Source organism: Pseudophryne corroboree, chromosome 4, assembly GCF_028390025.1.
Source record: "Pseudophryne corroboree isolate aPseCor3 chromosome 4, aPseCor3.hap2, whole genome shotgun sequence".
NCBI classification, from domain to species: domain Eukaryota; kingdom Metazoa; phylum Chordata; class Amphibia; order Anura; family Myobatrachidae; genus Pseudophryne; species Pseudophryne corroboree.
In genome coordinates, this window is record NC_086447.1 from 435,733,355 (window position 1) to 435,747,313 (window position 13,959).

The following is a 13,959-nucleotide window of genomic DNA, read 5'->3' on the forward strand; positions in this document are numbered from 1 at the left end:
GTAAACCTCCGACACAGGATTGTCTCGAGGCACAAATCTAGGGAAGGGTACAGAAAAATATCTGCTGCTTTGAAGGTTCCAATGAGCACAGTGGCCTCCATCATCCGTAAATGTAAGAAGTTCGGAACCACCAGGACTCTTCCTAGAGTTGGCCGGCCGTCTAAACGAAGCGATCGGGAGAGAAGGGCCCTAGTCAGGGAGGTGACCAAGAACCCAATGGTCACTCTGTCAGAGCTACAGCATTGCTCTGTGGATTAAGAAGAACCTTCCAGAAGGACAACCATCTCTGCAGCAATCCACTAATCAGGCCTGTACGGTAGAGTGGCCAGACGGAAGCCACTCCTTAGTAAAAAGCACATGGCAGCCCGCCTGGAGTTTGCCAAAATGCACCTGAAGGACTCTCAGACCATGAGATACAAAATTCTCTGCTCTGATGAAAGAAAGATTGAACTCTTTGGCATGAATGCCAGGCGTCATGTTTGGAGGAAACGAGGCACTGCTCATCACCAGGCCAATACCATCCCTACAGTGAAGCATGGTGGTGACAGCATCATGCTGCGGGGATGTTTTTCAGCAGCAGGAACTGGGAGACTAGTCAGGACAGAGGGAAAGATAAATGCAGCAATGTACAGAGACATCCTGGATGAAAACCTGCTCCAGAGCGCTCTTGACCTCAGACTGGGGCAACAGTTCATCTTTTAGCAGGACAACGACCCTAAGCACACAGCCAAGATATCAAAGGAGTGGCTTCAGGACAACTCTGTGAATGTCCTTGAGTGGCCCAGCAGGAGCCCAGACTTGAATCCGATTGGACATCTCTGGAGAGACCTGAAAATGGCTGTGCACCGACGCTTCCCATCCAACCTGATGGAGCTTGAGAGGTGCTGCAAAGAGGAGTAGGTGAAACTGCCCAAAGAATACAGTAGGTGTGCCAAGCTTGTGGCATCATAATCAAAAAGACTTGAGGCTGTAATTGCTGCCAAAGGTGCATCAACAAAGTATTAAGCAATGACTGTGAATACTTATGTATATGTGATTTCTTAGTTTTCTATTTTTAATAAATTTGAAGAAATCGCAAAAAAAAACTTGTTTCACTTTGTCATTATGGGGTATTGTGTGTAGAATTATGAGGGGAAAAAATGAATTTATTCCAGGTTGGACTAAGGCTATAACATAACAAAATGTGGAAAAAGTGAAGTGCTGTGAATACTTTCCGGATGCACTGCATATGATGATGTGAATGGTCTGACTGTACAGGGTAGTAGGAACAATTCAGCAATAAGGAACGTGAATGCTGTTTGAATTCCCAACCCTATTTTGCAGCACGTGTAGCTGTGGCTCAGAGCAGTTCTCTCAGTCTGTTCACTAACCGGGATGCTGAGCTGGAGCAGAGGGCAATGCTGCTGAAGAGACTGGCCTTTGCTATCTTCAGCAGTGAGATTGACCAATATCAGAAATTTCTTCCTGACATACAAGGTGAGAGGATTAATCAGATATGGCGAGTGTTATGGAATGAGCATGATGGATGCTACATTTCACCAATGCCTTCATGTGTTTACTATGTGTCAGTATTACCATTATGTCTGTCATAAACTGATGTCTTGTTTTATGTGCTTACAAACACTAAGACCTAGTTTGCTGCTAGATACTTCATATTTCTGCTAATAGAATTGCATACTGCTTCATGTTGTCATTTATAATATTTTCTCTTATTTCTCCATACCCATGATATAAGCACATTATATAGCATTTAAAATCTCTGAGGGGTGAATACATTTTCATATAAAATCCATAACTGGGACCACTTGCTTGAACAGTATATAATACACCTGCGTCTCTTTGGATTACAGAAAGACTAGTTGAGAGCTTGCGGCTGCCACAAGTGCCCACTCTACATTCCCAGGTTTTCCTATTTTTCCGAGTATTGCTCCTCCGAATTTCTCCTCAACACCTCACCTCCTTATGGCCAACCATGATCACTGAGCTGGTGAGTACCAGGTGTTCTCTGTTTTTCATTTATCCGCGCGTCTTATCCTCTTCATGCTGATAAAGTAGAAGCTATGTCCTGGGCCTGCCAGCAGTAGGCTGCTGCACCTACATTCTTTATAAGGTGTGAGGCCTCACCTGCCTCACTTGCCCTACAGTTAGACATGACTGCATATTTTAATGTGGTGAGTAACCCAATGTTTAAAGCCTTGTTTAAGCATATATTAATCTAATAGAAATACTGTGTACATCATCTTTTCAGGTACAAGTGTTTCTGTTAATGGAGCAGGAACTTACGGCAGATGAAGATATAACCAGGTATTTTTATTATTATTATTATTATTATTATTAAATGTCAGATTAGTAGCTGTAGACAGTTGTACACCGATACTGTTTGTGTTGGCATTGATGAATGCAAACACAAAGATTGATAATTATCATGCTGTAGGTGACCACATACTTTGCAGTAACAATATACATTGTCATTCTTTATTCCATCTTCCTGTAGGATTTCTGGTCCTTCTGTTGCTGGTCTGGAGACAACATACACTGGTGGAAATGGATTCTCCACATCATACAACAGCCAGCGCTGGCTAAACTTCTACCTGTCCGCATGTAAATTCCTAGACTTGGCCCTGGCATTGCCCTCTGATAATCTGCCTCAGTTTCAGATGTAAGATGTGGTTTAGTTTCTATTATTATACTCTGTATATGAGGTAAATAAAGTTTGTTTCTCTAACGTCCTAAGTGGATGCTGGGGACTCCGTAAGGACCATGGGGAATAGCGGCTCCGCAGGAGACTGGGCACATCTAAAGAAAGCTTTAGGACTATCTGGTGTGCACTGGCTCCTCCCCCTATGACCCTCCTCCAAGCCTCAGTTAGATCTCTGTGCCCGAACGAGAAGGGTGCACACTAGGGGCTCTCCTGAGCTTCTTAGTGAAAGTTTTAGATTAGGTTTTTTATTTTCAGTGAGACCTGCTGGCAACAGGCTCACTGCATCGAGGGACTAAGGGGAGAAGAAGCGAACTCACCTGCGTGCAGAGTGGATTGGGCTTCTTAGGCTACTGGACATTAGCTCCAGAGGGACGATCACAGGCCCAGCTTGGATGGGTCCCAGAGCCGCGCCGCCGGCCCCCTTACAGAGCCAGAAGGCAGAAGAGGTCCGGAAAATCGGCGGCAGAAGACGTCCTGTCTTCAACAAGGTAGCGCACAGCACTGCAGCTGTGCGCCATTGCTCTCAGCACACTTCACACTCCGGTCACTGAGGGTGCAGGGCGCTGGGGGGGGCGCCCTGAGACGCAATAAAAACACCTTGGATGGCAAAAAAAATGCATCACATATAGCTCCTGGGCTATATGGATGCATTTAACCCCTGCCAGAATACATAGAAAAACGGGAGATAAGGCCGCCGATAAGGGGGCGGAGCCTATCTCCTCAGCACACTGGCGCCATTTTCCCTCACAGCTCCGTTGGAGGGAAGCTCCCTGGCTCTCCCCTGCAGTCACTACACTACAGAAAGGGTTAAAAAAGAGAGGGGGGCACTAATTAGGCGCAGTATTAACTATACAGCAGCTATAAGGGGAAAAACACTTATATAAGGTTATCCCTGTATATATATAGCGCTCTGGTGTGTGCTGGCAAACTCTCCCTCTGTCTCCCCAAAGGGCTAGTGGGGTCCTGTCCTCTATCAGAGCATTCCCTGTGTGTGTGCTGTATGTCAGTACTTTTGTGTCGACATGTATGAGGAGAAAAATGATGTGGAGACGGAGCAGATTGCCTGTAATAGTGATGTCATCCCCTAGGGGGTCGACACCTGAGTGGATGAACTGTTGGAAGAAATTACGTGACAGTGTCAGCTCTGTATAAAAGACAGTGGTTGACATGAGACAGCCGGCTACTCAGCTTGTGCCTGTCCAGACGTCTCATAGGCCGTCAGGGGCTCTAAAGCGCCCGTTACCTCAGATGGCAGATATAGACGCCGACACGGATACTGACTCCAGTGTCGACGGTGAAGAGACAAATGTGACTTCCAGTAGGGCCACACGTTACATGATTGAGGCAATGAAAAATGTTTTACACATTTCTGATAATACGAGTACCACCAAAAAGGGGTATTATGTTCGGTGAGGAAAAACTACCTGTAGTTTTCCTGAATCTGAGAAATTAAATGAGGTGTGTGATGATGCGTGGGTTTCCCCCGATAACAACTGATAATTTCTAAAATGTTATTGGCATTATATCCTTTCCCGCCAGAGGTTAGGGTGCGTTGGGAAACACTCCCTAGGGTGGATAAAGCGCTCACACGCTTGTAAGGGCTCTACCCTCTCCTGAGATGGCCGCCCTTAAGGATCCTGCTGATAGAAAGCAGGAGGGTATCCTAAAATGTATTTACACACATACTGGTGTTATACTGCGACCAGCAATCGCCTCAGCCTGGATGTGCAGTGCTGGGTTGGCGTGGTCGGATTCCCTGACTGAAAATATTGATACCCTAGATAGGGACAGTATATTTTTGCCTATAGAGCATTTAAAAGATGCATTTCTATATATGCGTGATGCACAGCGGAATATTTGCCGACTGGCATCAAGTCTAAGTGCGTTGTCCATTTCTACCAGTAGAGGGTTATGGACACGTCAGTGGTCAGGTGATGCGTATTCCAAACGGCATTTGGAAGTATTGCCTTATTAAGGGGAGGAGTTATTTGGGGTCGGTCTTTCAGACCTGGTGGCCACGGCAACAGCTGGGAAATCCACGTTTGTACCCCAGGTCGCCTCTCAACATGAGAAGACGCCGTATTATCAGGCGCAGTCTTTTCGTGGACAAGCGGGCAAAAGGTTCCTCATTTCTGCCCCGTGACAGAGGGAGAGGAAAAAGGCTGCAGAAATCAGCCAGTTCCCAGGAACAGAAACCCTCTCCCGCCTCTGCCAAGCCCTCAGTATACGCTGGGGCTTTACAAGCAGAATCAGGCACGGTGGGGGGCCCGTCTCAATGAATTTCAGCGCGCAGTGGGCTCACTCGCAAGTAGACCCCTGGATCCTTCAGGTGATATCTCAGGGGTACAAATTAGAATTCGAGACGTCTCCCCCTCGCCGTTTCCTAAAGTCGGCTTTACCGATGTCTCCTTCTGACAGGGAGACAGTTTTGGAAGCCATTCACAAGCTGTATTCCCAGCAGGTGATAATCAAGATACCCCTCCTGCAACAGGGAACGGGGTATTATTCCACACTGTTGTGGTACCGAAGCCGGACGGCTCGGTGAGACCGATTCTAAATCTAAAATCTTTGAACACTTACATACAGAGGTTCAAATTCAAGATTGAGTCACTCAGAGCAGTGATTGCGAACCTGGAAGAAGGGGACTACATGATGTCTCGGGACATCAAGGATGCTTACCTTCATGTCAAAATTTACCCTTCTCACCAAGGGTACCTCAGGTTTATGGTACAGAACTGTCACTATCAGTTCAGACGCTGCCGTATGGATGGTCCACGGCACCCCGGGTCTTTACCAAGGTAATGGCCGAAATGATGATATTCCTTCGAAGGAAGGGAATTTTGGTTATCCCTTACTTGGACAATTCCCTAATAAGGGTAAGATCCAGGGAACAGTTGGAGGTCGGTGTAGCACTATCTCAGGTAGTGTTGCGGCAGCACGATTGGATTCTCAATATTCCAAAATCGCAGCTGGTTCCGACGACTTGTCTTCTGTTCCTAGGGATGATCCTGGACACAGTCCAGAAAAAGGTGTTTCTCCCGGAGGAGAAAGCCAGGGAGTTATCCGAGCTAGTCAGGAACCTCCTAAAACCGAGCCAAGTCTCAGTGCATCAATGCACAAGGGTTCTGGGTAAAATGGTGGCTTCCTACGAAGTAATCCCATTCGGCAGATTCCACGCAAGAACTTTCCAGTGGGACCTGCTGGACAAATGGTCCGGGTCGCATCTTCAGATGCATCAGCGGATAACCCTGTCACCAAGGACAAGGGTGTCCCTCCTGTGGTGGTTGCAGAGTGCTCATCTTCTAGAGGGCCGCAGATTCGGCATTCAGGACTGGGTCCTGGTAACCACGGATGCCAGCCTGCGAGGCTGGGGAGCAGTCACACAGGGAAGGAATATCCAGGGCTGATGTCAAGCCTGGAGACATCACTTCACATAAATATCCTGAAGCTAAGGGACATTTACAATGCTCTAAGCTTAGCAAGACCTCTGCTTCAAGGTCAGCCGGTGTTGATCCAGTCGGACAACATCACGGCAGTCACCCACGTAAACAGACAGGGTGGCACAAGAAGCAGGAGGGCAATGGCAGAAGCTGCAAGGATTCTTCGCTGGGCGGAAAATCATGTGATAGCACTGTCAGCAGTATTCATTCCGGGAGTGGACAACTGGGAAGCAGACTTCCTCAGCACGACCTCCACCCGGGAGAGTGGGGACTTCACCCAGAAGTCTTCCACATGATTATAAACCGTTGGGAAAAACTCGACAGGTATTGCGCCAGGTCAAGGGACCCTCAGGCAATAGCTGTAGACGCTCTGGTAACACCGTGGGTGTACCAGTCAGGGTATGTGTTCCCTCCTCTGCCTCTCATACCCAAGGTACTGAGATTGATAAGATGGAGAGGAGTAAGCACTATATTCGTGGCTCCGGATTGGCCAAGAAGGACTTGGTAACCGGAACTTCAAGAGATGCTCACGGATGATCCGTGGCCTCTACCTCTAAGAAGGGACCTGCTCCAGCAAGGACCCTGTCTGTTCCAAGACTTACCGCGGCTGCGTTTGATGGCATGGCGGTTGAACGCCGGATCCTGAAGGAAAAAAGGCATTCCGGATGAAGTCATCCCTATCCTGATCAAAGCCAGGAAGGATGTAACCGCAAAAACATTATCACCGCAATTGGCGAAAATATGTTGCGTGGTGCGAGGCCAGTAAGGCCCGACGGAGGAAATTCAACTGGGTCGATTCCTACATTTCCTGCAAACAGGAGTGTCTATGGGCCTGAAATTGGGGTCCATTAAGGTTCAAATTTCGGCCCTGTCAATTTTCTTCCAAAAAGAACTAGCTTCAGTCCCTGAAGTTCAGACGTTTGTAAAAGGGGTACTGCATATACAGCCTCCTTTTGTGCCTCCAGTGGCACTTTGGGATCTCAATGTAGTTTTGGGTTCCAAAAGTCACATTGGTTTGAACAACTTAAATCTGTGGAGTTAAAATATCTCACATGGAAAGTGGTCATGCTGTTGGCCCTGGCCTGGGCCAGGCGCGTGTCAGAATTGGCGGCTTTATCCTGAAAAAGCCCTTATCTGATTTTCCATTCGGACAGGGCGGAATTGAGGACTCGTCCTCAGTTTCTCCCTAAGGTGGTTTCAGCGTTTCACCTGAACCAACCTATTTGTGGTGCCTGCGGCTACTAGGGACTTGGAGGACTCCAAGTTGCTAGACGTTGTCAGGGCCCTGAAAATATATGTTTCCAGGACGGCTGGAGTCAGGAAATCTGACTCGCTGTTTATCCTGTATGCACCCAACAAGCTGGGTGCTCCTGCTTCTAAGCAGACTATTGCTCGTTGGATTTGTAGTACAATTCAGCTTGCACATTCTGTGGCAGGCCTGCCACAGCCAAAAATCTGTAAATACCCACTCCACAAGGAAGGTGGGCTCATCTTGGGCGGCTGCCCGAGGGGTCTCGGCTTTACAACTTTGCCGAGCAGCTACTTGGTCAGGAGCAAATACGTTTGTAAAATTCTACAAAATTGATATCCTGGCTGAGGAGGACCTGGAGTTCTCTCATTTGGTGCTGCAGAGTCATCCGCACTCTCCCGCCCGTTTGGGAGCTTTGGTATAATCCCCATGGTCCTTACGGAGTCCCCAGCATCCACTTAGGACGTTAGAGAAAATAAGAATTTACTTACCGATAATTCTATTTCTCGTAGTCCGTAGTGGATGCTGGGCGCCCATCCCAAGTGCGGATTGTCTGCAATACTGGTACATAGTTATTGTTACCAAAAAATCGGGTTATTGCTGTAGTGAGCCATCTTTTCTAGAGGCTCCTCTGTTATCATGCTGTTAACTGGGTTCAGATCACAAGTTGTACGGTGTGATTGGTGTGGCTGGTATGAGTCTTACCCGGGATTCAAAATCCTTCCTTATTGTGTACGCTCGTCCGGGCACAGTATCCTAACTGAGGCTTGGAGGAGGGTCATAGGGGGAGGAGCCAGTGCACACCAGATAGTCCTAAAGCTTTCTTTAGATGTGCCCAGTCTCCTGCGGAGCCGCTATTCCCCATGGTCCTTACTGAGTCCCCAGCATCCACTACGGACTACGAGAAATAGAATTATCGGTAAGTAAAATCTTATTTTTTGCAATTTTTTTCTACCTTTAGTTTTCAATAAACATACAGTACTTGAGCCTTGTGTATCATATGATAATGACAGAGGAAACTGTAAAAGGAAAAAAGCTAAACAAACCAACCAAGTTGGTTTTGCCTTGTAAATGATTGCCGCGTTAAGAATACGGGCAATCTTGGCTGAAATCTCGGATCTCTGCAAACTCTGACCCTATTACATTTACTCCAGGACACTGACATTTTAACCCATTCTTGTTTTTAGTTGATGCTTCAGCTCCATGTGATTAAATGGCAGAGACCATTGTGAACAGCACAAACTTAAATCTTACCACTGATTCATAGAAGAGATTATTTTTGGGGCCTGACTGGGTTACTGCAGGACTTTGATATTTTTATTTTTGTATTTACGTAACGCATTGCACTGTTTGCTGTTTTGTCATTGTCCCAAATATAGGAAAGCTGCCATTATAGAAATAAAAATGTCTAAACCTCTCAACTAGGGTAAGTCAGTAGGGGGAGGTTAGGGTAAAGCTTCGGGTTGGGGGAGCGGTTAGGGTAAAGCTGATGGGGTGGGGGGGGTTAGGCTGTGGGAGGTGCCAATTAGGATGTGCCCCTCCATAAACATTCAAAATGCGCCCCCCTCCCCCTCAATAGATTTAAAAAGGGTGCGTGGTCACACTAAAAATGGGCGTGGCCTTGCAGGAAAATACTGCCTTGCACCGTTTTTGACCCTGCAACAACAGAGCTCGCCCACCACAGGAAAAAAATATTCCACCATATTAGGCCACACACAGCAATGCCCGTGATACATTATGCCCTACAGTAAAGCTTCTAATTACTTTTAAATTACCTGTTCATTGCCAGGGGTTTCATGTGCTGGGTGTCATGCTCATTGCCTGGATTTTCATGGTCATGCTCGTTGCCGTGGGTTTCTTTTCATGCTCTGGCATCCATGCTCGTTGCCAAGGGGGTGTTAGTAATGCCGTGTTACATATTGGCTGGATGGTTCCAGCCCACCAGCTTAGATTTACCGCTCCCCCTCCTCCCTTTTCCGCAATAATCCACCCCCATGAGCGGTAATAGAGTACTTGCATCACCGTTTCAACATGTAGTCTTTTGGCCACCTACTATAGTGTAGAACTTTTCAGAAAGGATTTATAAAGTGCAGGAGTAATGGCATTTATTTGTGTTAGTGTGATCTTTTCTTTCGAGTACATTACATATATTATAATTTATAATAAACCATTTTCTATTATGTTTTTAGGTATCGCTGGGCATTTATCCCAGAAGCATCAGATGATTCAGGGTTAGAAGTGCGACGGCAAGGCACCCATCAGAGGGAATTTAAACCATATGTTGTTCGCCTAGCAAAACTCTTACGAAAAAGAGCAAAGGTATTTTTATATTCGTTAACTGAATTTTTTGATGAAAACAAAGTACAAGGCTAATAATTGTAGAAAGGATTGAACGATTTATTGTTTTACATACACGTTGGGATCAACATCAAATATAGCCAGGGCTACTTAGCGCAAATGAATATTAAATATGTTAAAAACACGATTACTACTGAAAGTAATGTATTACAACGTTTGGAAATCTGTATGTATCATTAGTGTCTTTTCAAGCTCACTATTAGATACTGCAATGCCTAGTTTCAACATGGATTTATACATTCATGTACATAGGGTTTTTTTTTTAGGTTTGTATAGATTTCTATTAAATTTATTGCTAAAATATTCTGCAGTGTTTTACACAGTAAATATAGAAACAATACTTTTTATTTTTAATTTCCTCTATCTCCCATATAGCTACATGATAGTAACCCATACTTAGAACACTACCACGGATCTATAGGGATGTATTCAATAGATGTCGGATCCTTTCCAATGGAAAGGATCTGACATCTAAGTATTCCCTACTTGTCGGAAAATCAGAGCCGGCATTGAATAGGTCGGAACCCCTTCTGACCTAAACAAGTCGGAAACTGACGTCTTTCCAACAAGACAGCAGTTTCCGACAATAATTGAATACACCCCATAATGTATATTTAGTGCATCAGGGTCCTGCCTCTAAAGTTCCAGAATTCCAGCTTCCCAGTACTCTCCTGTCAGCTGTAATATGCTACTATACTTGTTTAGGTTATTATAACACCTTACAGCTGGTGCTGTGGTGTCACTAGCTGGGAACTTTGTAAAATGTAGCAAGTTAAATACAGAATGTGGGCACAGTAATTGAGCAAGGAGATCAGTGGTCTAGCAGTTAGAGCATAGTCACACATTTAGTGTTCCTTCTAGCACCCTGCACCTTTCAATATCCGTGCAGTTCCTCTTTCCTGCCTGGGGTGTCGCTCTCTGCTGTGGTGCTTCTCAGCACACTCTGATCTGTTACTCAGTGCTGTGATACAGACCTGTGTGTGCTGTGAAGCACCAGAGCAGAGAGTGACACCCCAGGCAAGGAACAAGGAACTGCACAGGATTTAAAAAGTGCAGGGTGCTAGAATGAACACTACACATTAAAAGTAAGTAGGACGATATTAAGAAGTATCATGATAATTGTATGTGATCCACAGCCACAATCGGGAAGGATTTGTCTATAAATCACATTCCAGAACCACTCAATCTTCATAAGCTTTCCTATCCAATTATATCCCCGCTGTACAGTCCACACATATCCTCCACATATTTTCTCTATCTTCACTTTCCCTTCCTTCTGACCATGGTTCATCATTGCTGTGATGTGATATCATGCAACCCACTTAGCAATCCCCAACCTTTGCAATCCAGTGTACAACTATGCATTAGATAGCACCTATCATTGTGTATCAATGCCAATTTCCCTATAGATTGTAAGCATACAAGCAGGGTCCTCCTTCCTCTATGACTGTTTGTTATTAACCACTTTTGTTTTATCATTGTGTACAATTGTAAAGCGCAACTGAATTTGCTGCGCTATATAGGAAACTGTTAATAAAGAATAATAATAAATAAGGGGCTTTATGTCTGTTTAAAGATATGCAAACTTGTATAACATCTAAAATTCCTCCTAGTGTGCCCTAATGCCTTCTGTTTATTTGTAGCGTTGCCGACATGCCTCTATATTCACAGTTAGGTGAAACTGTTGTTCAGTAGTGTTAATCATTAGCATAAACTGAAGGAAATTTCCGTTTGCACGCATTATATCAGTGTTTGGTAAAAACATTACTTAATATGGTTTTTAATATTCATTTTTAATATTAATTCCAGAAAAATCCAGAAGATGACTGCTCAGGGAGAATATTAGACTGGGACCCGGGACATTTGCTGCTTACATTGTCCACCATCCGCAGCATGGAACAGCTGCTGCCTTTTTTCAATGTTCTCAGTCAAGTCTTCAATAGCAAAGTTACAAGCAGATGTGTTGGAGACTCAGGCAGCCCAGTACTGTACCAAAACTCTTTTCCCAACAAGGATATGAAGTTGGAGAACCAGAAAATGTTCTCCAGCAAAGCAAGGCAGAAAATAGAGGAGATGCTGGAGAGGGACTTTTTAGAAGGAGTATTGAAGAGCTGATCGGTTTCATGCTACCATTCACTCCTGATTTTACTGACATACATTGTTTTATATGGGCTTTTTCTTTCTTTTTACTTTGTATGTACTGCAACAAATCTGGTTCTGACTATTTAATTTAAATATTTTTATTTGTAAATAAAAGTGAAAATTCTGGATGTGACTTACAGTAATCTTGTTAATGTACTGTCTCCCAACATCATGCTGCATAAATTATTTGTCTTATGTTGTTGATTGCTCAGAAACAAAAAACAAACAAAAAAAATTAATACAGATTTGACAATTTTTCTTTTTGGCGTAACTTTTCTTTATTTGGATGTAAAGTCTTAGGATGGTTCCATGGAGCTGTCCATATTTATGTTCCATGATAAATAATGGCATGTGTTCTTTCTGCTATGTGTATATAAATAGTTATTCAATTTGAAGAAAGATCACTTGACTAGAAGTCACCAATATAAGATCTGTACCCCAAACTTATTACTTTTTTCAGCAATCAGTAAATAATTATTTACCCATACACATGAGAACATATTCAGCAGTAGCGACTCAGTACTTTGTTTGTTTTGCATCTGGCTGATAGTTGAGGTACAGTACTGAATGCAGTGTTTTAGCAGGAGCATTTTACAACAAAGATCTAATGTGCAGTTGTGATACTGTAGAACAGGTTATACTATTACAAAAACGAGACCTTGAAAAATGATGCAGTATTTGATAAATCTATGCCTGCTGATGAGGATACCACACTTATGGGGTTTTTCAGGTTTGTTAGCAAACTAAAAAAAAGTTAGCAATTGGGTAAAACCATTTTGCACTGCAGGTGGGGCAGATGTAACAGTGCAGAGAGAGAGATTTGGGTGGGTTGTATTGTTTCTGTGCATGGTAAATACTGGCTGCTTAATTTCTACACTGCAATTTAGATTTCAGTTTAAACACACCCCACCCAAATCTAAATCTCTCTGCACATTTTACATCTGCCCCACCTGCAGTACAAAATGGTTTTGCCCAGTTGCTAACTTTTTTGCTTTGCTAACAAACCTGTATTGATCCAGGTTTGTTAGCAAAGCAAAAAAGCACACAACTGGGCAAAAACATGTTGCACTGCAGGCGGGGCAGATGTACCATGTGCAGAGAGATTTAGATTTGGTTGGGGTGAGTTCAAACTAAAAATCTAACTTGCAGTGTAAAAATAAAGCTGTCTACCATTTGTGGGCTACATGCAACAGCTGCCAGTATTTACCCTGCACAGAAACAATATGACCCACTCAAATCTAAATCTCTGCACACGTTACATCTGACCCACCTGCAGTGCAATATGGTTTGGCACAGTTTTGTCCTTTTTTGCTATGCTAGCACACCTGAATCAGGCTCTTAGTGCTGAATGTTCTCAGGCTGTAGTTTCTCTAGTTCAGCCCTCTAATAAACTACACAAGCTTATGAAGAGGATAAAAGAAAAAAAATACTCTCTGGCCCTACAGAATTCAGTTTTAAAAGGTCTAAGGGCTTAATTTATGAAGCAAAGCTAGTTGGAGGTGAAAATTTAAAACCACTCTAAATCCACACCGGGCTTTCGCTGTTAGGAAACATCACTCAAAACATAGTAAAACTATAAAAATAAAATAATAAAGCTTAGGGCTGCCTTAACAGCAGCGCTGTGACCATGGCTCCTGCCGCACCAAACAAAAAACTGATTTGACTGAGTCAGTGGGCGGGATTATATGGACGAGCCCGATGCATCCTGGGAGGCCAGAATGCTTGTGAGTATTTGGTGCCATTTCCGCTGTCGCTCCGGCATATCCCAATGTTATCCTGTGGATAACCTGTGGACACAGCTGGAGAAACTTTTTTTTTTTTCCCATACGATGTCCAAACTAAATCCACACCGGGCTTTACACTGCTTGAGTTTGGACATCCTATGGGGAAAAAAAAAAGTTTCTCCAGCTGGGTCCACAGGTTATCCACAGGATAACATTGGGATATGCCGGAGCAACAGCGGAAATGGCACCAAATACTCACAAGCTTTCTGGCCTCCCAGGATGCATCGGGCTCATCCATATAATCCCGCCCACTGACTCAGTCAAATCAGTTTTTTGTTTGGTGCG

General features: G+C 44.3%; 1 protein-coding gene across 5 annotated transcripts in view; it reads left to right on the plus strand.

The window, feature by feature from the left end:
- Positions 1-12,148, plus strand: part of DOP1A (DOP1 leucine zipper like protein A) — a 241,042-nt gene extending 228,894 nt beyond the window's left edge. For all 5 annotated transcript variants that reach the window (XM_063916890.1, XM_063916893.1, XM_063916894.1 and 2 more), the window contains 6 exons: positions 1,324-1,476; positions 1,851-1,987; positions 2,249-2,304; positions 2,495-2,659; positions 9,580-9,709; positions 11,558-12,148. In XM_063916890.1, coding sequence (XP_063772960.1) covers positions 1,324-1,476; positions 1,851-1,987; positions 2,249-2,304; positions 2,495-2,659; positions 9,580-9,709; positions 11,558-11,863 — 947 coding nt within the window. In that variant the 3' untranslated portion in view covers positions 11,864-12,148. The remainder of the gene's footprint in view (positions 1-1,323; positions 1,477-1,850; positions 1,988-2,248; positions 2,305-2,494; positions 2,660-9,579; positions 9,710-11,557) is intronic.
- Positions 12,149-13,959: the final 1,811 nt, after the last annotated feature.